The sequence below is a fragment of the Hyperolius riggenbachi genome, chromosome 10, assembly GCF_040937935.1.
Source record: "Hyperolius riggenbachi isolate aHypRig1 chromosome 10, aHypRig1.pri, whole genome shotgun sequence".
NCBI lineage: Eukaryota > Metazoa > Chordata > Amphibia > Anura > Hyperoliidae > Hyperolius > Hyperolius riggenbachi.
In genome coordinates this window covers 146856214-146882734 of record NC_090655.1, presented here as the reverse complement: position 1 = coordinate 146882734, position 26521 = coordinate 146856214, and the positions used below count along the sequence as shown (strand labels likewise).

General features: G+C 44.7%; 1 protein-coding gene across 3 annotated transcripts in view; it reads right to left on the bottom strand.

The window, feature by feature from the left end:
• LOC137535718 (uncharacterized) overlaps nt 1-26521 on the bottom strand; it is an 89353-nt gene that overhangs the window by 57566 nt on the left and 5266 nt on the right. For all 3 annotated transcript variants that reach the window (XR_011024459.1, XM_068257591.1, XM_068257590.1), the window contains exons 2-3: nt 24304-25086; nt 15613-15665 (exon numbers count right to left, since the gene is read on the bottom strand). Coding sequence is in view for 2 of the 3 variants with exons in the window: in XM_068257591.1 (XP_068113692.1) it covers nt 15613-15665; nt 24304-25086 (836 nt within the window). In the remaining variant the exon portion in view is untranslated. The remainder of the gene's footprint in view (nt 1-15612; nt 15666-24303; nt 25087-26521) is intronic.

Here is a 26521-nt window from a genome sequence, read left to right as displayed (position 1 = left end):
CTAGCCCATTGAAATACATTTGCCAAGCGGATTTGCAGGTGGATGCGGCCGGCGGATTGCATCCAAATCCGCTCAGTGTGCCCCAGGCCTAACTTGCATTCACTCGCCATAGCTACCCATCCCTAATTACCACTACAATCGCCTGCAGAGGGCAGGCAAGGCTTGCAGCGGGAAACTACTGTCTGCCTGCATGATCCCCTTCAGTGGGGAGAACTCATAGACACAAGACGCAGTGGCGAAGCAATAGGGGGTGCAGAGGTAGCGGACTGCATTGGGGCCCTTGGGCCAGCGGGCCCCGAAGGGCCCTCCCTCAACTACAGTATTAGCTCTCTATTGGTCCTGTGCTCATAATAATCAGTTCTATACATACTTTGAATAGTGGTAATCATTAAACTGCTCCCCATTCTCTTCTTGCACCTCTGACACTGTAGTTGCCATTGGCAGCTTTTGGTGTGCCGTATCAATTGTTATGTATAGAGTGCTTGGGGGGCCCCATTGTAAAACTTGCATCGTGGCCCACAGCTGCTTAGCTACGCCACTGACAACACGCCCCGCCTCTGTCACTGAGCTGCCGCATAGTGCGTGCAGTACCACTTGTGACAATAGAAGCTGAGTTGCGCTGGTAACCTGCCTGGACAGACCACAGTTTGGAGAGGAGGCGAGAGGAGACCTGGATGCCACTAGCCCTGCATAGTGGAACACAAGCCTACAAGCTGGTGCACCCATATGGGACTGCAACACTTTCAGGTGAGATCTTTCTATGGGCGGCCATCCTGCATACACTTCACACACACTGTCACATACACAGTGCACTCTCTCTCTCTTATTTTGTCTCCCTTTCTACCACAGCTGAACTATACAGCTGCATCACTACATCAAGGTACATACCCGATCGCCTCCTCTTAGCCATAGAGGTTCCCTTCTCTACAATATCTCTTCACCGATTTACTTAATAATTCTTATTATTTACTTGCGAGGAAAGGACATCTGGAAGTCCACTTAACATTAAAGAGGGCTCTGAGATTCCAATATAAGCACCCCCCACCCCCACAGGACCTACCTGCAGGTGAGGGGGTAAATACCACTACCTTTTGAACATCTAAGCTCAGATGAGACCTTTGTCCTTGACATGACTAGACTAGACTATTACAACTCTCCGCTCTGCGGCCTCACCTCTAATCGTGAAGCACAGTGAAAAATACACGATTTACACACAAAAAATCGCCAACACAAAATGCTAGCTCTAGCCGCTAGCATTTTGCAATTGTAAGGGTGAACCTTTTGGCCAGACCTTTTGGCCAGGGTTCTTTTCCCTTTTTGTCTCACAATGCTGTGTAATGTGTGTGTGCCACCCCTGTGTAAAAACTTGTAGTTGATTTGTTCACTTTCAGCGGTCATTCACCAATGTCTTGTATAGTTAAATGTTGAATTGTTTATTTTGTATTCTGTTATACCTGTATTCTGTTGTACAGCACCACAGAAGATGCTGGCACTATATAAATCAATAATAATAATAAAACTAATAACTTTAAGAATTGACATAAAGAAGGGTTTCTTTTCTGCCCACCAACAGAGCTCTCTGTTGGTGTGCTGTTATTGTTCCCCTAATGTTTATTTATTTTTTAATAAATATGTATTTATTTTTTACTAAATTGTCCTATTTTTTTTTGTAAAACCCCCTCCCTCCCTCCCCCCCCCTTTACCCCCCACCAGGCAATCAGCGTGATCAGCTGTCATAGGCCTACAGAGGGAACAGCTGTGTCCCACAGCTGTCCCCAGTACAGCGCTGTCTTAGATCGCAGAGCTGTACAGTGTTATTAGATGGCAGTTTCAGCGTCTAACAGTCCTTAGCGCCGATCGCTCCATCATTCAAGCGGTGATGCGCGCGCAATCCCCTGAAATCTTCATTCCCAGCCATTCACGCCAATCAGCGTGGAGTGGTCCTGGGGCTGCCACGCTGCTCATGCTAATCAGTGTGGAGCAGTCATTATGCAGTTAAAGTCCTCCCCCCCGCCCACCCCCCATGTCATGGACCATGGAGACTGGTTTGGTTCATTCAACCAATACTAGACAGCAGGGAGGGGGTAAGGCAGGGGCTTTTCTAGGTTCCTGGGAGATCCGGGGCACCCCTGGGCACCAAGAGGAAACAAAGCCGCTGCTAAAAATGGGCGTGGCCATGCCGTGTAAAGTGGGCGGGGTCATAGGTGGGGCCAAATGTGCATGAACATAGCAGCTGCGTAACTTAAATATATTCAATAGGCAGTTTTCATATATATATAAGCCCCTCACCTGGCTTCTGTCTTGGCTGGTCTGTGCACTGTACTCGGCTGGTGGTTATGCTGTGCTGGCCTGGCTGGTGGTGATGCTGTGCCAGCCTGGCTGACAGTGATGCTGTGCCAGCTTGGCTGGCAGTGATGTTGAGCCGGCCTGGCTTTGCTAGGTGACTTGCTGGGGCTCTGCTGGGCTGGGCAATTTGCTGGGGGCTTTACTGGGCTGGGGGCTTTACCAGGCTTTGCTTGGCTGTATGCTTTGCTGAGCTGGGACCAGGAGGCTCAGCTAGGTTGGGGGTTTGCTTTGCTGAGGGCTCTGCTTTGCTGGGCTGAGGCCCTGGGCCTTTGCTTGGCTGTAGATAGGTAGGTGCCTCCAGTATAGGTTAGATAGGAAGCTTCCCCCAGTATAAATTAGATAGGCAGCTTCCCCCAGTGTAGATTAGATAGGCAGTTTCCCCCAGTGTAGATTAGATAGACAGCGCCCCCCCCCCCCCCCCCCCATGTAGATTAGATAGGCAGCGTCCCCCAGTGTAGATTAGATAGGCAGCATTCCCCAAGTGTAGATTAGATAGGCAGCTTCCCCCAGTGTAGATTAGATAGGCAGCGTCCCTCCGTGTAGATTAGATAGGCAGCGTCCCCCAGTATAGATTAGATAGGTAGCTTCCCCAGTGTAGATTAGATAGGTAGCTTCCCCCAGTGTAGATTAGATAGGCAGCTTCCCCCAGTGTAGATTAGATAGGCAGCTTCCCCCAGTGTAGATTAGATAGGCAGCGTCCCCCTGTGTAGATTAGATAGGCAGCATCCCCCAGTGTAGATTAGATAGGCAGCTTCCCCCAGTGTAGGTTAGATAGGCAGCTTTCCCCAGTATATATTAGATAGGCAGCTTCCCCCAGTATAGATTAGATAGGTAGCCTCCCCCAGTATAAATTAGATAGGCAGCTTCCCCTAGTGTAGATTAGATAGGCAGCTTCCCCCAGTGGAGGTTAGATAGGCAGCTGCCCCCAGTATAGGTTAGGTTGGCAGCTTCCCCCAGTGTAGGTTAGATAGGCAGCTTCCCCCAGTATAGGTTAGATAGGTAGCTTCCCCCAGTATAGGTTAGGTAGGCAGCTTCCCCCAGTATAGATTAGATAGACAGCTTCCCCCAGTATAGATTAGATAGGTAGCTTGACCCAGTATAGATTAGATAGGCAGCTTCCCCCAGTATAGGTTAGGTAGGCAGCTTCCCCCAGTATAGGTTAGGTAGGCAGCTTCCCCCAGTGTAGGTTAGATCGGCAGCTTCCCCCACTATAGGTTAGGTCGGCACTAGGCAGATTCCCCCAGTGTAGGTTAAATTGGCAGCTTCCCCCAGTATAGATTAGATAGGTAGCTTCCCCCAGCTTAGGTTGGATAGGTAGCTTCCCCTAGTGTAGGAGGGGGCACTGGGCAGAGGGGGGGGGGAGCAGGCAGTTAAAAACTCACCTTCCTTCAGATCGACGCAGGCACAGCTTCCATGTGCTTCCCAACTTCCTCCTTCGGCGTCCCTCGCATTGGTAACAGTGCCCCCTGTGATGTCATCACAGGGTGCGCTGTAACCAAGGCGACGGACGCCGGGGGGAGGAAGTCAGAAACATGTGAAAGCTGTGCCTGCATCGATCTGAAGGAAGGTGAGTTTTTAACTACCCGCGCGCCTCCGCCCAGTGCCCCCTCCAGCCACTCAATCGATCTGAGGCCCCATGGCAACAGGTTCCAGGCCGGTGCCCCGGATCAAAGAACCTAGCGACGCCGCTGGGGGAAGGTTTAAAAAAAGCTTAGGGGTGTGACCAGTTATGTTTTTTTTTTGTAAAAAAAAAAATTAAAAATTATGCAAAAGCACTATTTTGACACTAGCTAGGTAAATCAGGTGATCCATTTTTTTATTCATCTGTCTTGATTCTTTACCATGAAACATCACCTCTTCATGACAAAACCCACTAAATGAATCAGGGACAAAGAACTCAGAATGAGAAAAAGTCCTGTCTGAACAAGTTCTTTCTCACACTTTTTTTCACACTGCCATACGAAACAGTTGAATCACGCAATTGAAATCATATGTTTTTAATACTTGCTAGCGCTCATCACTGGTGAGGTTTTAAAATTGTATATGACCCATAGTTTCTGCTCCCTGAATAAACCGAATGGAGAAATATGTTATTTGCATAAAAAGCAACATTAAGTTTGAGTGAGAGAGCCTGAGTTGACATGTGAATACAAAGTTGGCTTCCACATAAATACTGATGTCAGATATTCGGCAGATAAATGTGGGGCAAATTGATGTGTTGATTGAGACAAAAAAGGGAAAATGAGTACCCCTGATGATGTAGTATGTTACAAAGATATTCATAATCAGTAATAGGTCTAAATATTATACTCACAAACATGGGTTATGGATAAGTCAGCCGTTGATAAAGCAGGTGGGAAACTTTGACCTGGCGACTGGCCCCACTGATGTTTAAGTTGCTCTTTGTAGATTGGAAAGGTGAGAAACACAGCTCTACCAAGGGTGGTCAATCGTGACATGGAAAACTTGGACAGAGATGAATAACCAAAAATAAAACTTTTGGTAAAAATATATAAAATGGGAGGTGTAACACGTTTCCCAGGTACAATCCAACTTCATCAGGCAATTAACCCCCCTGGCGTTCTATTAAAATCGCCAGGGAGGCTGCGGGAGGGTTTTTTTAAATTAAAAAAAAAGTATTTCATGCAGCCAACTGAAAGTTGGCTGCATAAAAGCCCACTAGAGGGCGCTCCGGAAGCGTACTTTCGATCGCCTCCGGCAATCGAAAGTAACAAGATAGGCCGCAATGAGCGGCCTATCTTGTTTCGCTTTCCTCGTCGCCATGGCGACGAGCGGAGTGACGTCATGGACGTCAGTCGACGTCCTGACGTCAGAGCCGCCCGATCCAGCCCCTAGCGCCGGCCGGAACTGTTTGTTCCGGCTGCGCTGGGCTCGGGCGGCTGGGGGGACCCTCTTTCGCCGCTGCACGCGGCGGATCGCCGCGGAGCGGCGGCGATCGGGCAGCACACGCGGCTGGCAAAGTGCCGGCTGCGTGTGCTGCTTTTTACAGAATCGAAATCGGCCCAGCAGGGCCTGAGCGGCGACCTCCGGCGGCATACCTCGAGCTCAGCTCGGGATTACCGCCAAGGAGGTTAAAGGAGCAACTAAATTGGGTCTATGGAAAAAAAGGGCCTCTGTAAACACATTACATCGTGGAGTAGTCTGATCTATTTTAATATGTTTTTTATTGGTGCAAAGATTTGTGGTTTTTGTTACATTTTGTCTGATAAAAGCTCTGATTACAAATCTTCATGAAATAAAAGGACATTTCTATGACATGTATACCAGCACTCTAAAAATTCAAAAATAATCATGCTCCTTTTATTGAGCTGACATATCCACAAGAATAGCCGACAATTGTTTCGGGGGCCACGCAGGGTCCCCCTTTCTCAAGGCGTGTGGTTACCGAGAAAGGGGGACCCTGCGTGGCCCCTGAAACAATTGTCGGCTATTCTTGTAGATGTGTCAGCTCAATAAAAGGAGCGTGATTATTTTTGAATTTTTGGAGTGCTGGTATACTTGAACACAGACTTTGCTTAGTGGTTTGCCTATACCGCAATACCAAGCACCCAACTGCAAAAGGCACATGAAGAAAAGGCACAAACTGCAATGGGAAGAGCACCTGAGCAAAAGCAGCACACAAAAGAAAAGCCATCCTCCTTCTACTCTTCCTCCTTCAGGTGCCTCATCTTCAGCCGCTTTCTCCATTGCACCTTCACAGCCACCCTCCTCCACTCCGCCTTTGACCTTGAGCGGTTCCTGCTCCTCTGCCCACAGCAGCCATGTGTCTGTGAAGGAAATCTTTGAGCGGAAGAAGCCAATTTCTGCCAGTCACCCCCTTGCCTGGCATCTGACAGCTGGCTTGGCAGAACTGTAAGCTCGCCAGCTGTTACCATAGCAGCTGGTGGACTCTGAGGCCTTCCGTAAATTTGTGGCCATTGGGACACCGCAGTGGAAGATGCCAAGCCGCAATTATTTCTCTAAAAAGGCGATACCCAAACTGTACCGTGAAGTTAAGAGGCAAGTGGTGCCATCTCTGGCACACAGCGTTGGGTCAAGGGTCCACCTGACCAAGGATGCCTGGTCTGCCAAGCACAGTCAGGGCAGGTACATTACTTACACAGCCCATTGGGTCAACCTGGTGACCGAAGGCAAGCAGGGAGTACGTGGCTGTGCAGCGGACCAACTTGTGACACCTCCACGGCTTGCAGGCAGGCCTCCTGCCACCTCCTCTCCTGCTACATCCTCTTCACTGTCATCCTCCTCCTCCTCCTTGGCTGAGTGGCAGTTCAACTCTACTGGTGCTGCCATCTCCTCTCCAGCTACACAGCCCCAGCTCCCCAGGGCCTATGCTGCATGCCAGGTACGACGGTGTGACGCCATCTTAGACATGTCTTGCCTCAAAGCGGAGAGTCACACTGGAGCAGCTCTCCTGGCTGCTCTTAACAAACAGGTGGATCAGTGGCTGACCCCGCACTAGCTGGAGATCGGCTATATGGTGTGTGACAATGGCAGCAATCTCATTTCCGCGTTGAATTTGGGAAAGTTGACACATGTACCCTGCATGGCACATGTGCTGAATCTAGTCATTCAAAGATTTGTGTCAAAGTACCCAGGCTTAGAGGACGTCCTGAAGCAGGACAGGAAGTTGTGTGGGCATTTCAGGTGATCTTACACGGTCATGGCACACTTTGCCGAGATTCAGCAGAGAAACAAGTTGCCGGTGAGACGCTTCATTTGCGATAGCCCGACTCGCTGGAATTCGAACCTCCTTATGTTCTCTCGCCTGCTAGAACAGGAGAAAGCCGTCACCCAGTACCTCTCCAATTTCAGTAGAAGGACACAATCTGGGGAGATGGGGATGTTCTAGCCCAACAACTGGACACTGATGCGAAATGCATGCAGGCTCATGCGGCCGTTTGAGGAGGTGACCAACCTGGTTAGTCGCAGTGAAGGCACCATCAGCGACTTGATCCCATGATCCTCGATACGCTTACTTCCTGGAGCGTGCCGTGCGTAGAGTGGTGGATCAAGCTGTGGAGGAGTGTGAAGAGGAACAGTTACGGAAGGAAGTGTTGTGGGATCAATTTGCATCAGAACCAGATGTTTCCTCAACACCTGCGGCAGCACAGAGGGGGGAGGAGGAGGAAGAGTCGTGTGGGGAAGAGGAGTCAGACTCGGATGATGAGGAAGGTGTTTCTTTGGAGGTGGAGCAGCAGGTGTCACAGGGGGTGTGTGCTGCTCAACGCTCCCGTGGTATTGTTCATGGCTGGGGGGAGGAGGAGGACTTACCTGACGTCACTGAGGAAGAGCAAGAGGAGATGGATAGTACGTCTGGATCCAACTTTGTGCAGATGGCGTCTTTCATGCTGTCCAGCCTGTTGAGGGACACCCGTATAAAAAAAACTCAAGGGATATAACCTGTACTGGGTGGCCACGCTACAATTGCCTCAGTATAGGCACAAAGTGGCGGACATGTTAACAACTCACCTGAAGGCAGAAAGGATGCAGCACTTGCAGAATGAGCTGGCAACTATTGCTTTACAATGCGTTTAAGGGTGATGTCACAGCACAACGCAATAAAGGTACCACTGCCAGTAATCCTTCTCCCATATCCACGCAAGCAAGGACAGGACGCTCCAGCGATCTAATGATGATGTCGGACATGCAAACATTCTTTAGTCCTTACATGCGGACATTCTTTAGTCCTTACTGCTTCCGGATCCACCCTCCACCAACTCCTGGACCGGCAGGTAGCCGACTACCTGGCCTTAAGTGTGGATGTAGACAGTGTAAGCAGTGATGAACCCTTGACCTACTGGGTGCACATGCTTGACCTGTGGCCAGAGCTGTCCCAATTTGCCATCCAACCTCTGTCTTGTTCTTCCTCAAGTGTCCTCTCAGAAAGGACCTTCAGCACAGCTGGAGGCATTGTCACTGAGAAGAGAAGTCGCCTAAGTCACAAAAGTGTTTAGTACCTGACCTTTATCAAAATGAATGAGGCATGGATCCCGGAGGGCTACCAAGACTAAGTCCGTCCCCACACACAGCATCTCTGCTTGCACGCCGTGTGACTGCCTGCCCCAAGACTAAGTCGCTCTCTACACAGCACCTCTGCCCGCAGGCCGCTTGAATGCCTTCTCCGCCACCACCAATAGGGTCCAGGACTCCAGGTGGATTCCTGAATTTTTAAGGCCGCTGCTAGCAGCAGCCGCTATAATTATTTTTCTGGTGCATGTACATGCCTGCCTAATTTTTCTGGCTGCACTGCAGCTCCAACAACAAAACAAAAGGAATTTACATGTGCCAATTCCCCTTCGTGATCATTACCTTGCCGCGGTGAAGGGGCTTGCGTATCACAATGAAGCAATGACCAACGGATGTATGAGTGTCTCGGGGGGGGGGGTACACCAAAGTCACTGCATATCTTTCACTGCATCTGTGACTGCACTTTGTATTATACTTGGCAGTCAGTGCATACCTTTCACTTGAATGGATGGCAGACTTGCCCTCCATAACAGATTCTCGTTACAGGTAGTGAAGTCGATCAGTGTCATGTACAGCAGGGCCTCGAAAGTCCTCCTGTATTGTTATTTTTGGTCACTACCTCGGGACGTGCATGCCATGCCTGCTGCCTTCCTTGGATGTGTGGTAGCCGTTCCTGCACCTTTGCCCACAGCGTGCCTGCTGCCTTCCTTGGATGGTGGATGGTGGTGGCAGCCGTTTCTTAGGCTCCAACTCCGGATCGGAATCGAACCAGGATTCCACAGCCATTACCCATAGTCACCATGCTACTGAGAAAGTACCATGGTCCATCGAAAGTTTTACACAGTTGAATGAATGGCTGACTTGCCTTCCATAACAGATTCTCATTAAAGGCAAGTTACCATACCAGCTGGTGGACTCTGAGGCCTTCCGTAAATTTGTGGCCATTGGGACACCGCAGTGGAAGATGCCAGGCCGCAATTATTTCTCTAAAAAGACGATACCCAAACTGTACCGTGAAGTTGATAGGCAAGTGGTGTCATCTCTGGCACACAGCAATGGGTCAAAGGTCCATCTGACCACAGATGCCTGGTCTGCAAAGCACGGTCAGGGCAGGTACATTACTTATACAGCAAATGGGTCCTTACTTGGATGTGTGGTGGTGGTAGCCAGTTCTCAGGCTCCCACTCCAGACCAGAATCGAACCCTGATTCCCGGGCCATTACCCGTGGTCACTCACAATGGCAGACTTGCCCTCCATAACAGATTCTCATTGCAGGTACTGAACAGCCAGCATAAAATGTAATTTAAAAAAAATAGATGTAAGCTGTAATGAGTAGCGGAACCGCCGCCAGAACGCACGTGGCGGCGGGTTCCACATAACAAGCGGATACCTCCGCATCCTTGCCGGCGGGCGGAGTAGTGCAAGCGGCGGAGTCCGTGAGCTCGGCGGACTCCGCCTTACAGTTGCTGCCTGGGAGGTCGTCCGCTCCCTTGCCGGCTCAGAGTCTCCGCCTTACGAGGAGACAGGAACTTTATGCCTCTAGAAGGGGAGTCAGCTGACCAGGCCGGTCAGCTGACTTCAGCAGGTCCTTGGATTGGCTGGGGCTCTGGGGCGGCGCTGGGCAGCTCTCTGGCTACATATATGACTTGCTTGTCAGTAGCAAGTTGTCTGCTGCCGTGAATTCTTCTGTGTTATCGCTCAGACCTTAGGCTAGATCCCAGGTGTCGAAAACCAAGGACTTCACACCTCAGATTAGGATTGTATATGATTGTTTACCTGTGTATGACTCTGGCTATCCCTGACTATCCTTTACTCTAATCGTTATTGTACTTCCACCTATCTGATTCAAGTTGCCGACCCTGCCTGTTACCGACTCTGAATCAGCCTCCTGTTTCTGTACTTTGCCAGCCCGTACCGTTATCGACTATTGGCTTGGTTTCTGACTATTCTCTCGTCTCACGTCTCTGTACTGTCGCCGCCTGTACTGTTGCCGAACCTCTGTTTTTCTGACCTTTCTCCCTTCAGTGTAACGTCTCCCACTGTAGGGTTATCTCTGAGGCTTGCCTCTCCGAGACGCTTGCCCTAGCAGACCGTTACTGCTAGAGGCCGAGACTCCTCCTCTGCCCCATTGGAGGATCTCACACACGGGGTTCCCATTCAGAGGTAACCACACCTCTGAGGAATCGCCGTGTGGTGGATATTTCCACTACGTTGTGAATTTATACTGCATTTATTGTTACCACATTATTCGTGTGTCTATTACCCTGTTTTGATCAGCCTGCATTATTAGCAATTCCGCAGATTGCTACATAATCGGGTCTGTCCTTGTATTATTGGTGATTCTGCGGATCCCCAATAATCAAGGTCCTGGGTGTGACACTGATCTTGTCTGATCGTTACAGGCACTACATCAGTAGAGAGCCTTCCGCTGATTTACCATCAGGAAGATACTGATTACTTTGCTCTTATATATTTGCATTAGTGGTGGTACTGCAGATAATCACGTAATCAGATCTCCGTGCTGTAGCCGACAGATTGTCACATAAGCTTTATCAATGGTAGAGAAAGAACCATTGAAAGTTGATAAGGCAGTCAGACATTACCTGATATCACTGAGGAAGAGCAAACTCGCCATGGTGCGCACCAGTCCTGCACGGCTGTCACAACACAAACAGCTGTTTGCGGTGCGTTACACAGTGAGTTTAGTGTCAGTGTGAAGCAGTACTCTAATTACACTCCCTGATTGATGTATACACATGCAAGATGTTTTAAAGCACTTTAGGCCTGCAATTTAGCATTCAATGTGATTTCTGCCTTTAAAACGCTGCTTCGCGTCCAATCCAGATTTTTCCCCGGGACTTTTGGCATTTATCTCACTCCCCCATGCCCCCCTCCAGGTGTTAGACCCCTTGAAACATCTTTTCCATCACTTTTGTGGCCAGCATAAGTGTTTCTAGTTTTCAAAATTCGCCTCCCCATTGAAGTCTATTGTGGTTCGCGACAGTTCGCACGAACCGAACTTTCGCGGAAGTTCGCGAACCGAAAATCGGAGGTTCGGGCCATCTCTAGCCTCAATTGTGTTTCCTAATGCTTCTACTGCACAAAATGACGGTGTGATCTGATGAATGTCGTGCCACAATTGCTTGTAAACTCAATTGCAAATGTATGACGAATGCAGCAGAACTCAGGTTTGTGCTTGGTTAAACTCGTAATGCAAACGCATCACACTTATGGAAATGTTTGTGCCTGATTTCCACTAGTATACTTCCACCTACTGTTTTTTAATCCACAAGCAATAGGAATTGGATTGCAAAATGCTGATAGTGAAAAAAAGCTCGCATTGATCATTATGGTGCTGTTGACAAATGACTCTCGCGCATAGAAAGCACTTCTTTATTTAGTAAAAGTAGCAAAAGCATGCAGAAGAATAGCATTGCTGAAACACAGTAGTTTGTCCATTCATCTAACTGAGGTGTACTGACTCTATGGTGATGGGAAGAGAAGCAATAGTGCAGCACATGATGGAAAGGCTTCCAACAGGTGAGGTAAACATTAGAACTATTGCTTTCATTCAAAGATACAGCATGCCACATCTTTAAAGATGGCCATACACGTATCAATTTTTCCTTTCAATATCCAGTCAATTCGATCACTCTGATCAAATCTGCTAGAAATTGATTCCACAGCCGGCCTGATCAGTTGATCATTCGATTCATTTTTGGCTAAAATCAATCAAATTGGTTGATTGCTCCATATGGAAGATATTGATCAGCAGCGGGTCATTGGCCCATAGCATTTCACTGCATCAAATAGTGCAAAGCTGCAGCTAGATATAGATCTTTTATAGATGTTATGCTGGATTTTATGCTGAGTGTATGTCAGTAGTAGATACCTCTAAGATCAGATATGGTCTGACAGCAGTCTCTCTGATGATTGAATCTGGTGGCCTTCTATAAGTATAAGGATAAGTATATGGTACCTTCAGTGACCTCTTGAAACACCTGTACACATACTGCTAGATTCTTGGCCAAAGCAGCCCTGAACGTCTCAGCTAAGGTCCCTTGTACATGACGATAGCCCAAGGTCATTCCACCATTCATGTCAACTGACAAATCTTGTGACTTTGCATTTACTTGCATTTTTATTGAATTTTTCTAGCATTTATTGCAGCTAGAAGAATGCCATCCCAGATAAAGATACATAACAATCATAATAATAAGGATGTAACACTTGTCAAATCATAAAAAGTCTGCCAAGGTTTTTTGTGAGTATTTGACAGGGATTCCTCTAGATTCCTCTGGGTAAAAAAAAAGGTGCAAGTGACAATTTTAAAATCCACATAAAGGCAAACAACACCGTGAACTCCACTGTGAACATCTGGAATATGGAATTCAGTTCTGGGCACCACATTACAAAAAAGATATTGCCGTTTTAGAGCAGGTGCAGAGACGAGTAACAAAATTGATATGTGGGATGGAAGGTCTTACTTATCAAGAAAGGTTAGATAAACTGGGTTTATTTAGTCTAGAGAAAAGACGCCTTAGAGGGGATCTAATTAACATGTATAAATACATCAGAGGGCAATATAATAGGTTGGCGGATGAGCTTTTTGTCCCTAGGCCTTTTCTAAGTACTAGAGGACATGATCTGCGCATGGAGGAAAAACGTTTTAGCCATTTATTTAGGAAAGGGTTCTTTACAGTAAGAGTGATTAAGATGTGGAATGCATTGCCACAGGAAGTCGTTATGGCAAACTCTATACCTGAATTTAAAGGGGGCTTAGATGCTTTCCTTGCGTTGAAAGACATCCATGGCTACAATTACTAGGTAATGCCTAATGATGTTGATCCAGGGATTTTATCTGATTGCCATCTGGAGTCGGGAAGGAATTTTTCCCTTTAGGGGCTAATTGGACCATGCCTTGTAAGGGTTTTTTCGCCTTCCTCTGGATCAACAGGGATATGTGAGGGAGCAGGCTGGTGTTGTACTTTATACTGGTTGGACTCGATGGACGTATGTCTTTTTTCAACCAAAATAACTATGTAACGTTCTGATTTCACACTTAAACATTTGCTTGGCTACTGTACACTAAGGGCCCGTCTCTACTTGTGCCACACGCGTCAGCAAGACGCGTGGCGGCACTTCCGGGTCTGCGGATATGTAGATGAATCCCATCAGCTGTGCCATGCACGGCTAGCGGCTATGGGATTCGCAGCCTCCCGCACAACTTCAGATGGAAAAGCCGGCGGAATCGATAGCAGAAGCGATTCGGCCAGCGGTGCTATTCATCCCTATGGCAGAGTTTCCCTGAGCGATTTGCCTGCGGGGAAACTCTGCAGATTCTGTGCGGCTTCCGTGCCAGTGGAAACGGGCCCTAAGAAAAGACTTGATGACTGCCGAGATGCCAGTGTGGATTTAGCTTTAGGCAGTAGAGATGGTATTTCCTGTCTAGAGATGTCGCGAACGGTTCGCCTGCGAACGGTTCCAGGCGAACTTTGGGGGTTCGCGTTCACCTGCATCAGGCGAACTTTTGCGGAAGTTCGATTTGCCCCATAATGCTCTATTGAGCAAAACTTTGAGCCTCCATATCACTGTCAGCAGACACATTATTGCCAAACACACTGGTCTCACTGCTGTAAGCCCACCCACCCTGCCCCAAGCAAGGTCCTTATACCATTTGACTCAGTTGTCTGCCTACACTAATTAATTATGGGACAGCTGCTACAGAGATTTTAATTAGCCTTTTGTGGGTCTCCCACCTCCCTCCTCCCACCTCCCTCCTACCGGAGGGAGGAGGGTCTCATCTGCCAGGGAATTATCCTATTTCAAAAACCAGTATACATCATACCATGGCTGGGAATCGAACCCAGATCTCACTGTGTGGTGGGCAAGCACACTAACCACGGTACCACTACAGTAGTAACTGAAGCTGGCCTAAAATGTACCATTTATGCTCAATGCAATAGAAACATTAGGTTGCTTAAAGGGAACCTTAACTGTGAGTGATATGGATGTTTCCGGTAAACAATACCAGTTGCCTGGCAGTCCAGCTGATCTTTGTGACTGCAATAGTGGCTGAATCACACCCTGAAACAAGCATGCAGCTAATCCAGTCTAACTTCAGTCAGAGCACCTGATCTGCATGCTTGTCCAGGGGCTTTGGCTAAAAGTATTAGAGACACAGGATCAGCAGGCGATTCAGGCAACTGGTATTATTTTAAAAGGAAAAATCCATATCCTTCACCGTTTAGGTTCCCTTTAAGGATTTGTAGCATAAAAGCCAACTCACATTGGCTGGGATTTGAACCTGGGTCTCACTGAGTGGTGGGCAAGCACACTAACCACTGTACCACAACAGTAGTAACTGAAGCTGGCCTAAAATTTCGAATCTCAGCTCTGTCTGTTCAGTACGCCAGCACTCTCCCTCCGGTAGGAGGGAGGAGGGAATAGGTAGAAGGGTAGGAGGAGGTAATAGGAAGAAGGGGAGGTGGGAGGAGGGAGGAGACCCACAAGAATCTAATTAAAATCTCCCTAGCAGAGTGTGTAGCAGCTGTCCCATAATTAATTAGTGTAGGCAGACAACTGAGTCAAATGGTATAAGGACCTTGCTTAGAGGAGGGAGGGAGGGAGGGTGGGTCCTCCAGCAGTGATGTGTATTTCACTCAATCAGGTGTGCCTCCAGGTATTAGAGCTCTTGAAACATAGTTTCTACCATTTTTCCAGCTGGTAGAATTTTTTCAAATTTTCAAAGTTCGCCTCCCCATTGAAGTCTATTGCGGTTCGCAAACTTTTTCGTGAACCGAACCTTTCGCGGAGGTTCGCGAACCTAAAATCGGAGGTTCGCAACATCTCTATTCCTGTCATTCCATTCATCAGGGAATGTGAACAAAAATATAGGCACAGGATTTCAATAACAATGATGGGGTTCATACCAATGTTCAAACTCAATGTTCAAACAGTGTTGCATTTGGCAGATGCTGCTTCCTTTGATTTTGGGTGATTTCATGGGGGGTCCATGAAAATTTCTCAAATGAAAAAACAATGCAAAATGGACAAATACAGGGTTTATTCAAACCTATGTATTTTGTGCTGAAGGTACAGGGAATGTGTGAGCGGTGTTTGGGGTTGAATTGAAAAAAAAGATGCTGCATTTTAATGCTTGGATTTGGTCTGTATTCTTGATGTATTGGAAACTTCTTATCACCTTTTGGGATCAAGTTAGATTGCATTATCCAGAAATATTAAATTAAAAACCCCAAAAGAATTTACTTCTTTACATCTTTCACAGGGACTTGGCTTTCAGCTTCATGTAAGATTGTCTTGTTCGAATCTGTGGAAGAAATGAAAAAAAATTAATGTTATGCAATCCATGTGGAACTAATGTAAACAATGCTACAAATAGGTGCACGCTATATGGTCCATAGTAGATCAGGTAAATTATCGATATCTTCCTAATATTGTTTGACTGGTCACCAACCTTTCACCATGAGATATTAAACAAGATCTCAGTAGAAATCTTGTCTAATATCAATTGCCCCGCTGCTATTTATTTAGTACCCAACGAGGCAAGACGGTTTAAAAATGTTGCTTGCATACCACCCCACGGTTTCATCGCAATTGTTTGCCGGCAGCAAATTGTCAGGAACTGTATGCCTGTAGATAAATTATTATTACAAAGTACAGTACTGCAGTTGCATGTCCAAAGCTAGATTAAAACAAATTACTGCAATTTTATGCCTGTGGATGGGTAGTGTAATGGTTAAGGGTTCTTCCTCTGCCATAAGAGACCTGCATTCAAATTTTAGCTCTTCCTATCCAGTGAGAAGGTCTTGGGTAGAGATGAGCGTAATGACCTAATTACGATTTCGCGAAATTTCGCGTAATTAGTGTAATTACGATTATGGCCGTAAGTACATAATCGTAATGAAGAAGGATTTCGTGAAATTTCGCGTAAGCGTAATTTTCGCGTAATTTTCGCATTACAGTCGTATCATGCCGTAATTTCGCATTAAACGCTACCGTAATTTTGCGTTAAACCGTAACGCTCCGTATAATATAAAAAAGCCGCCGACTTTAAGGGTTAATAGCAAAGCCCCCTTAAATGCTAAGAGCCTCAAATTTGGAGAATATATTAAGGAGATCAGGAGGAATAAGAGGAAAATTTTTTTTTTCAAAAAGACCTTATAGTTTTTGAGAAAATCGATGTTAAAGTTTCAAAGGAAAAATGTAAACATTTAAAAACCCGCCGACTTTAACGGTTAATAGCAAAGCCTGCTTAAAGTTTAGGAACACCAAATTCCCAGGGTATATTAAGGGGATCAGTGGGAATAAGAGGAAACATTTTTTTTCAAAAAGACCTTATAGTTTTTGAGAAAATCGATTTTTTAAGTTTCAAGGGCGTAAATGTCTTTTAAATGCGGAAAATGTCAGGTTTTTTTGCACAGGTAACAATAGTGTATTATTTTCATAGATTCCCCCAAGTGGGAAGAGTTTTACTTACTTCGTTCTGAGTGTGGGAAATATAAAAAAAAAACGACGTGGGGTCCCCCCTCCCAGACCTCTTTAACCCCTTGTCCCCCATGCAGGCTGGGATAGCCAGAATGCGGAGCACCGGCCGCGTGGGGCTCCGCACCCTGACTATACCAGCCCGCATGGTCCATGGATTGGGGGGTCTCGGAAGGGGAGGGGCAGCCAAGCTTTCCCCTCCCCCTCCGAGCCCTTGTCCAATCCAAGGACAAGGGGCTCTTCTCCACCTCCGATGGGCGGTGGAGGTGGAGGCCGCGATTTCCTGGGGGGAAGGTTCATGGTGGAATCTGGGAGTCCCCTTTAAAAAGGGGTCCCCCAGATGCCCACCCCCCCTCCCAGGAGAAATGAGTATAGAGGTACTTGTACCCCTTACCCATTTCCTTTAAGAGTTAAAGTAAATAAACACACAGACACTTAGAAAAAGTATTTTAATTGAACAAAAAACATAACCACGAAAAAGTCCTTTAATATTCTTAATTAACCATTAATACTTACCTGTCCCTTTAAATAAATGATCCCTCGCAATATCCTCGGAAATGTTCTATCAGTTACAATGTAACAAAGTTATTACAATGTAACAACTTTGTTACATTGTAACTACGCCGCACCCGACGTCACTCACCGCCGCCGCCGCCGCCGCGTCTGTGCTGCAGGACCCGACAGAGCTCTGAGCTATAGCTCAGAGCTCTCTAAGCATCTTTGTATTTGGGCTCCAAGGAGCCCCATTGGTCCTTAGCAGACCAATGGGGTTCCTTTAAATCAGAAGGAACCCCATTGGTCTGCTAAGGACCAATGGGGCTCCTTGGAGCCCAAATACAAAGATGCTTATGCTCTGTCGGGTCCTGCAGCACAGACGCGGCGGCGGCGGCGGCGGCGGTGAGTGACGTCGGGTGCGGCGTAGTTACAATGTAACAAAGTTGTTACATTGTAATAACTTTGTTACATTGTAACTGATAGAACATTTCCGAGGATATTGCGAGGGATCATTTATTTAAAGGGACAGGTAAGTATTAATGGTTAATTAAGAATATTAAAGGACTTTTTTCGTGGTTATGTTTTTTGTTCAATTAAAATACTTTTTCTAAGTGTCTGTGTGTTTATTTACTTTAACTCTTAAAGGAAATGGGTAAGGGGTACAAGTACCTCTATACTCATTTCTCCTGGGAGGGGGGGTGGGCATCTGGGGGACCCCTTTTTAAAGGGGACTCCCAGATTCCACCATGAACCTCCCCCCCAGGAAATCGCGGCCTCCACCTCCACCGCCCATAGGAGGTGGAGAAGAGCCCCTTGTCCTTGGATTGGACAAGGGCTCGGAGGGGGAGGGGAAAGCTTGGCTGCCCCTCCCCTTCCGAGACCCCCCAATCCATGGACCATGCGGGCTGGTATAGTCAGGGTGCGGAGCCCCATGCGGCCGGTGCTCCGCATTCTGGCTATCCCAGCCTGCATGGGGGACAAGGGGTTAAAGAGGTCTGGGAGGGGGGACCCCACGTCGTTTTTTTTTTATATTTCCCACACTCAGAACGAAGTAAGTAAAACTCTTCCCACTTGGGGGAATCTATGAAAATAATACACTATTGTTACCTGTGCAAAAAAAACTGACATTTTCCGCATTTAAAAGACATTTTCGCCCTTGAAACTTAAAAATCGATTTTCTCAAAAACTATAAGGTCTTTTTGAAAAAAAAAATTTCCTCTTATTCCCACTGATCCCCTTAATATACCCTGGGAATTTGGTGTTCCTAAACTTTAAGCAGGCTTTGCTATTAACCGTTAAAGTCGGCGGGTTTTTAAATGTTTACATTTTTCCTTTGAAACTTTAACATCGATTTTCTCAAAAACTATAAGGTCTTTTTGAAAAAAAAAAATTTCCTCTTATTCCTCCTGATCTCCTTAATATATTCTCCAAATTTGAGGCTCTTAGCATTTAAGGGGGCTTTGCTATTAACCCTTAAAGTCGGCGGCTTTTTTATATTATACGGAGCGTTACGGTTTAACGCGAAATTACGGTAGCGTTTAATGCGAAAATACGGCATGAACGAAATGCGAAATTACGCGTTGAAAATTACGCTTACGGTATTTTCAATTACGATTTTAATGGCAATTACGCTACCGTAATTTCGCGTCGTAATCGCAAATTTCGCATGCGTAATTTTAGTAATGTGAAATTACGAAAATTTCGGCTCAACTCTAGTCTTGGGCAAGCCTTGCAAGTGCTTTGAGTCCAGCTGGAGAAAAGCACTATACAAATATTGGAATTATTATTATTAAAAAGACTGCAATCGTATGCTGTTAGTTTTTAAAAAATGACAGCATTAGTTAACCACTTGTTGCCAGTACTACATTATATTCAATACCTCACTGCCATAAGTTTTGGCAGAGGGACATAAATGTCCACCTGTAGTACCAGATGAGCACAGTGCTCATGCTTGCACACACCTGGGCTCATCACCCCAGGCAACATTTGTGGTACTAACAAGGTACCAGGTACTTCCCTACTCCAGGGGGAGAGGTTCACTGCTGTAAGCAATACTGGTAAATGTCTCTTACCTCTTACATGTCTTCAACTGCAGCTTAACTTCCATGACCTCGCAAAACTTGGACCTAGTGCATGCAATAGAGGAGGTGGGCTGAAGTACAAGCCAGAAGACAGCAGTGATGGCTGCAGGAACAGTAAGAGGTAAGAGATACCTAGCAGCATTGCGTCTTGTTAGGGGGAGTGGAGGGACCACTAGACTACCAGTGAGAACTGAAGAAAGAATGGGATACCACGAGACTAACAGAAAATGCCATAAGGTAGAACAGGTGACCACTAGGCTACCAGGGAAAGCTAATCAGGTGGAGGAGGCCACTAGACTAACAAGGAAAGCTACAGTATGGGGGGTGGAGTTTAGGAGGGACCACTGGATAACCAGAGACTGCAATATTGGTGGAGGCTTGACCACTAGACTACTAGGAAAAGCTATAAGTGGGGAGGGGAGCCACTATACTACTAATGAGAAATGCTAAAAGGGGGGTTGGAAGGACCAGTTGACTACCAGGGACAGCTATAGGGGAGAAAGAGGGACCACTAGACTACAGGTAAGCTGAATGGGGTGATGGGGGACCACCACTACTGCCAGGGAAACTATATAAAGGGGAGAGAGATCACAGCAACTGTTATAAATAAGATGGGGACCTCTAGAACAACAAGACAAACTATAAGGCGTGGAGGAGCTACCAACAGACCACAAATGAAAGCTATAAGTGAAGTTGGAACAACTAGACCATCAAGGAAAATAAAGGGGCATATTACAGGGCTATCATAAGGGGTGCACAGCACAGGGACCACTGCGAGGGACCACAACATAGGGACACTATAGAAGAAGTCTTAAAGGGACTCTGAGCTGTGTCATAAAAAAGAAACTGGACTTACCTGGGGCTACCTCCAGCCCACCGTAGCCCGTGAGGTCCCCGAGATCCTCCTGGCCAACTCCACGGTCCCGCTGGCACCTCCAGTAATACCTCTGTAGACAAATGACTCTCACATCCTGCTGCATACACATGGCGTCATAACGGCGGCCACCGTAAGAGTCATGTGCTAGCACTTTGCAGTCTTTAGAGAACCATGCATGGCAGCCGGCGTGATGACACAAGGGTTATGCAGGAAAGGGTGTGAACACTGGAGGCCCCATCAAAGATTTGCTGGGGGGGGGGCCATGATCTGTAGTTACGCCACTGCCCATAGTATTACATTAGAAAGAGATTTCCAAATCACAAGCACTTTAAAAAAGCGCTGCTAGTGGGTCCAAGGCCTAATATGCATTTTTTATTTTTTTCTGGCAAGCAATAATATAGTGACCTATAATAACTAACATGTCACAACCAAAACAGAAAAAAGGGGGGGGGGGGGCAAAAACTGTGACTTTAAAACTTAAATCTAGTAAACTGGTATACTGTCTGACTAGTACACTATGCCGGGAGAATTTTGTTGTGGTGTGACCCTCCGCTAGTTCTGATTATGCCTAACTGGGCTGACTTGCTTAGGAAGTTACCCCATAGAGACATCATCACTTTATGCTGTCTCTGTGCAGACACTGGTCACCACCTGTCACTTGTATATACACTATATTTACTTACTTATGTGTACTTATGAATTTTACTGCATACGTAATAAAGGATCAAATTCAGGTACCCTCTATGGCTATCCCCTTAGGGCAACATATTTTCATATAAAGAGATCAGAATAGAGTGAGTTATTCTTTTTGAGATTGAATCAAATCAAAATTCACAATTACGATGCAAATTCTTAATGCAAAATTTCCAGAACATGCATAATTAATTTTGAACATAATTGTGATTAAGAGTTTTCCAATTACTTATAATTATTTGAAAATGCTAAATTTGCTTCTTTGGGAACAAGTCAAAATAAGTTAAAAAAAAAAAAAAAAAAAGAAAAGAAAAGAAACCTTGTAGGAGAAAATTGATTTTAAAATTGCTTTTAAAAAATTAAAAGAATTTTTTTTTTTTTTAATTTGGTAAAATGACATTTAGTTGCAGTACACTTTAATATATACTGAGTTCCGAGTTGTGTGTACACTGTGTACAACAGTTTAAGAAAACAGTCAACATGAGGTCCCCACTCCCAAATCTCTTTAACCCCCCTAATCACCCATACAACTGTGGTGATGCTACACTGGGGCCAGCTAGGACTAATCCCTCCTTGGGTATTACTTTGCCCCTTTTGAGGGCCCCAATGCTCAGTAACAGGCTATTTTCAAGCTTTAGTTTGCAGGAATTACATACACAGACAGCATTTATCCCCCTCCTGCCTCCTCTCCCTCCCCTTAGTTCAGCTTGTAAACTGGTATACTGTCTGACTAGTACACTATGCCGGGAGAATTTTGTTGTGGTGTGACCCTCCGCTAGTTCTGATTATGCCTAACTGGGCTGACTTGCTTAGGAAGTTACCCCATAGAGACATCATCACTTTATGCTGTCTCCGTGCAGACACTGGTCACCACCTGTCACTTGTATGTACACTATATTTACTTACTTATGTGTACTTATGAATTTTACTGCATACGTAATAAAGGATCAAATTCAGGTACCCTCTATGGCTATCCCCTTAGGGCAACATATTTTCATATAAAGAGATCAGAATAGAGTGAGTTATTCTTTTTGAGATTGAATCAAATCAAAATTCACAATTACGATGCAAATTCTTAATGCAAAATTTCCAGAACATGCATAATTAATTTTGAACATAATTGTGATTAAGAGTTTTCCAATTACTTATAATTATTTGAAAATGCTAAATTTGCTTCTTTGGGAACAAGTCAAAATAAGTTAAAAAAAAAAAAAAGAAAAGAAAAGAAACCTTGTAGGAGAAAATTGATTTTAAAACTGCTTTTAAAAAATTAAAAGAAAAAAAAAATTTTTTTTTTAATTTGGTAAAATGACATTTTGTTGCAGTACACTTTAATATATACTGAGTTCCGAGTTGTGTGTACACTGTGTTCAACAGTTTAAGAAAACAGTCAACATGAGGTCCCCACTCCCAAATCTCTTTAACCCCCTAATCACCCATACAACTGTGGTGATGCTACACTGGGGCCAGCTAGGACTAATCCCTCCTTGGGTATTACTTTGCCCCTTTTGAGGGCCCCAATGCTCAGTAACAGGCTATTTTCAAGCTTTAGTTTGCAGGAATTACATACACAGACAGCATTTATCCCCCTCCTGCCTCCTCTCCCTCCCCTTAGTTCAGCTTGTAGAGCTGTCAGACACAGGCTGGGATCTAGATTGACTAGTCTGTGACCTGTCCACACAGTAGCAGCAGGCTAGCAAAATTGAACCCTGCCAACTAAGTTTCTCTGTAGTTAACTTTTTTCCCATGATAGCACCATCATTTGGACAATCTGCTCTGCTCAAAAGCCTTTGAATTCTGTTTGTGATTTACAGTGGGTTCCACTTCCATCCAAAAAAGGTTTGAATAGCAATACATATATGTAGTCTAGGCACTGTGTACAGTTATATAAACATATAAAGTTTACACCTGGTACATCGTAGTGGATAGAATAGACTCACGTGTATATCTGCTGTAGCACCCCCATCTTGCTCCTCATGCTGAAGCCAGGGACAGTACACCCCTCAGCTTTGTGCCTCCTCTCCAGCATTTGTCCTTCTCTCCAGTCTTTTGCCCTCACCTTCATGTAACTATGCCTGTGAAATCTCGTACAGATAGGAAGGACTGATGACATCATAAAAAACCTCCTGCAGCCCCCTCTAAATTATCTGTCTCTCCCTGCTGTGCAGCCACCAGCCTCTCTGCCTGGTCCCTGTTTCAGCCTGTCTCTCCCCGCTGTGCAGCCGCTTCAGCCTGTGTTCTTGATCCCTGCTTCAGCCTCTCTGCCTGGTCTTCACCGCTCCTCCACGTCTCTCGTTCCTGAGATGATGCAGGTGTTTACCATGCGTCATCTCGCGAGATTTTGCAAATTGACCCATTTGTGGGCCGGGCTCTATAGGTGGGCTTGCCATTGACGTCAGCAATCCCACAATGCTGTGCGCTCTGGCCAGGTGAAAGAAATTGCCAGGGGCAAAATTGAGACGGGGAGGGGTGCGGCTTATGAATTAATTGATTGATTGCAATAACATGCGGTAAGAATTAGATATTATTTTTTATCACAAATCTATATATTTTACTGAGAGGTTATTTCATGATAAGTTATATTTAAGCTTTTGAGTCTCTTTAACTTTATCACCCGAGTTAGGCAAAAAATATCTAAAGCTGGTCATTCTCATAGACTTTTATCACTTTGATTGAATTTGCCAGTAATCTTTTGGTCAAACATATCTAGTCAAATTACTTTTAATCAATTTTGTCCTTTTTATCAATCAAAAGTCTGATCAGACATGTTGGAAAACCTCTGTGAAATGGGGACAGGACAGGAGTGTGTGTGTGTGTGTGTGGGGGGGGGGGGATGAAAGGGGGGGACCCCATGCTGTCAATTTTCTTAAAAAATGTGTGTACACAACTCGGAACATTGTACAGAATGTATTGAAGTCTACTGCAGCAAAATGTAATTTTTAAAAAAACTTTTCTTAAATTTTTTAGAATGATTTTTTCAAAAACTACAAGTTCTTTTTTGAAAAATTCTTTGGCTTGGCCCCACTATTCTGATTTGCGCACATTTTTTCTTTCTTTTTTTTTTTTTTTTTCAATTTATGCAAAAAAGTATTTACAACCACTACATCCATAATTTGGTGTAGCATGCAAAATTTACAAATGATTACACAAAGCCTATTCAATTAAAAATTATCATGATTGGAAAATATTGTGCGAAAAATGTTCATAAGTAAAAATAGCACATTAAGATAGTCACTACTTGTGATTATGACACTTCAAGTATGAAGGAGCACCATTTGACAATTCAAAACAATTTTATAGGAAAGTCTTTTACTTACATTTATCCACTCCAACATCAAGTTCAGCTTGGTTCTTTGAAGGATCCCCTTGAGAAGGTAGGGAAGGTTGTTTTTGATGAGTATTGAGGAGTTTCTTTTGGTGAGGCATTCCAGTTCCTTTTTGTTGAGGTTTGGATAGTCCTTCTCTGAAATGATCCTCTTGAAAAGAATTAGGAGAAGTAGACTTGAAAGATTCTTCTAGCTTGGACTTAGAAGAGCCATCTTCATTGGACTTGGAAGATTCTTCTTGGAAGGACCTCTCTTGGTGAAACGTTGAAGTCTCCTCTTGGTGGGACTTGGAACTGCTCTCTTGAAAAGACATTGAAAGGTCCTCTTGATGAGTCTTGGAGCTGCTCTCTTGGAGAAGCTGTGCAGATTCAGCTTGCTGAATCTTAGAAAGCTCTTTTACATTAGTTTTTTTTAGTTCCTCAGGTTGAGTTGGAGTTCTTAGTTCCTGCTCTGGAGATCTCAGTCGACCACGGTTTTGAGGTTCATTTTGGTGATACTGTTGAGACACAGCTTTTTCAGGGTCTTGCAGCTGCTTATCATTAAGTTTGCTTATTTCCTCATGGTGTCTGGAAAACCCTTTATGGTTTATGTCTGGCTCTTGTATGCCTCTATGCTTTTCTTCTGACATTTCAGTAGAGACTTTATTACCTGTGATGGATTTTTCCATATTGCTATTAAAAGTTTGTTGACTGTTGAACTTGGCTTCATTCTTATCATTTGAAAATCTTTTCTGATCTGCTGGTTGCTCCTGTTGCGTAATTTTTGGCATAGGTTCTTCAGTAAAGGAAAAATACAGAAAACCAGTCAATGAGGGAGATTAACATTTGGCCTGAGATAAATTTAGACAAATAAATAACATCTAAACTATTAAAAATATGTCTTTGTAAAAACAGAATAAAATGCAGATTTAACAAAAATACAAATAATAAATAAATAGAATTTAAAGCAGTCTTGAAGTGGTTTGTAAAAAATAAAAAAATAAAAATAATAAAAAAAAAGCCTCGTAGTAGTTTTACCCTTTTCAGCCTGAAGGAAGGGGAGGATATAATTCAGGCAGAAGCGATAGCCCCACTCATAGATCATGAAACTTGCTTCCTGTACTAAGCGCTTCTGATCATGTGATCAAACTTATAGGAAAGGGTTTCATCTGCACATTCAGCAGCTAATTTCATGTAAAAGATACAACATTTGAGCGCTGTCATTGCTACATTTATCATTAATATTTTTAGATCTGTGCCTAAAAGTTGGCTTTAAAATAACAACAGATGCTGATAATTATTGTCATCTTTATACGGCATATGAAACAATGCCTGTATTAGCCAAATGGTTTGCAGATACATTAAAACACTAACCTTAAAGGGCTACTACAATTTGATTGTGCATGTTGCAGTAACTCCCAGCTCCAGCTGTAGCCAAATGACTTAACTGAGATAGAATGGGGATGACTTAGAACACTTTTTTTACCAACTGAAATCTAACTGAAGCTTTAACTTATTTCATTCATTTTTGTTGTGTGGTTTCCATTGCAATTTTGTTTTTACTTCCATAATTCTTTAAGAAATTTAGAGGATGTGCCTTTTTTTCTTGCCTCTGAGTCAAGCAATGCAATCACCTTATTATGTCTTCACTGAAAATCTTCTGACAAAAATCTCTAAATGGGTTTAAATGTAATTAGTTGGAGCATAAATACAGGCAGGGCCAAAAGTTTTGAGAATGACAAGGATACTGTTTTTCATAAAGTTCACTGCTTCATTTTTTATGATGGCAATTTGCATATATACTACAGAATTTTATGAAGAGAGTGATCAGATGCTTTGCTATAAAAATGAACTTAGCCTAACCGGTGTGTGTGTGGGGGGGGGGGTATAGGGTTAGGCACTACCATGGTGGTTAGTGAATATAACTAGAAAAATATTGTTAATTTGACCAGTATTCTAATAATGGCTATAACTAGTAGAATATTGGTAATTGTACCGATGTTCTAATAGCGGCTATAATCAGTGTCCTTTTTACCAGGAGCTTTTTTTTTTACATGTAGGCCACCTAGACTACATGGGAAATATATATAAGGGGAGGAGGACCACTAGACCCAAGGGAAAAATATAAATAAGAGGGTGAACCAATAGTCCACCGGGACAAACTATAACAAAAAGAGGAGGCTATTTCTTTAAAAATACCATTTAGCTGCTTATAGCCCTGACTACTTTTA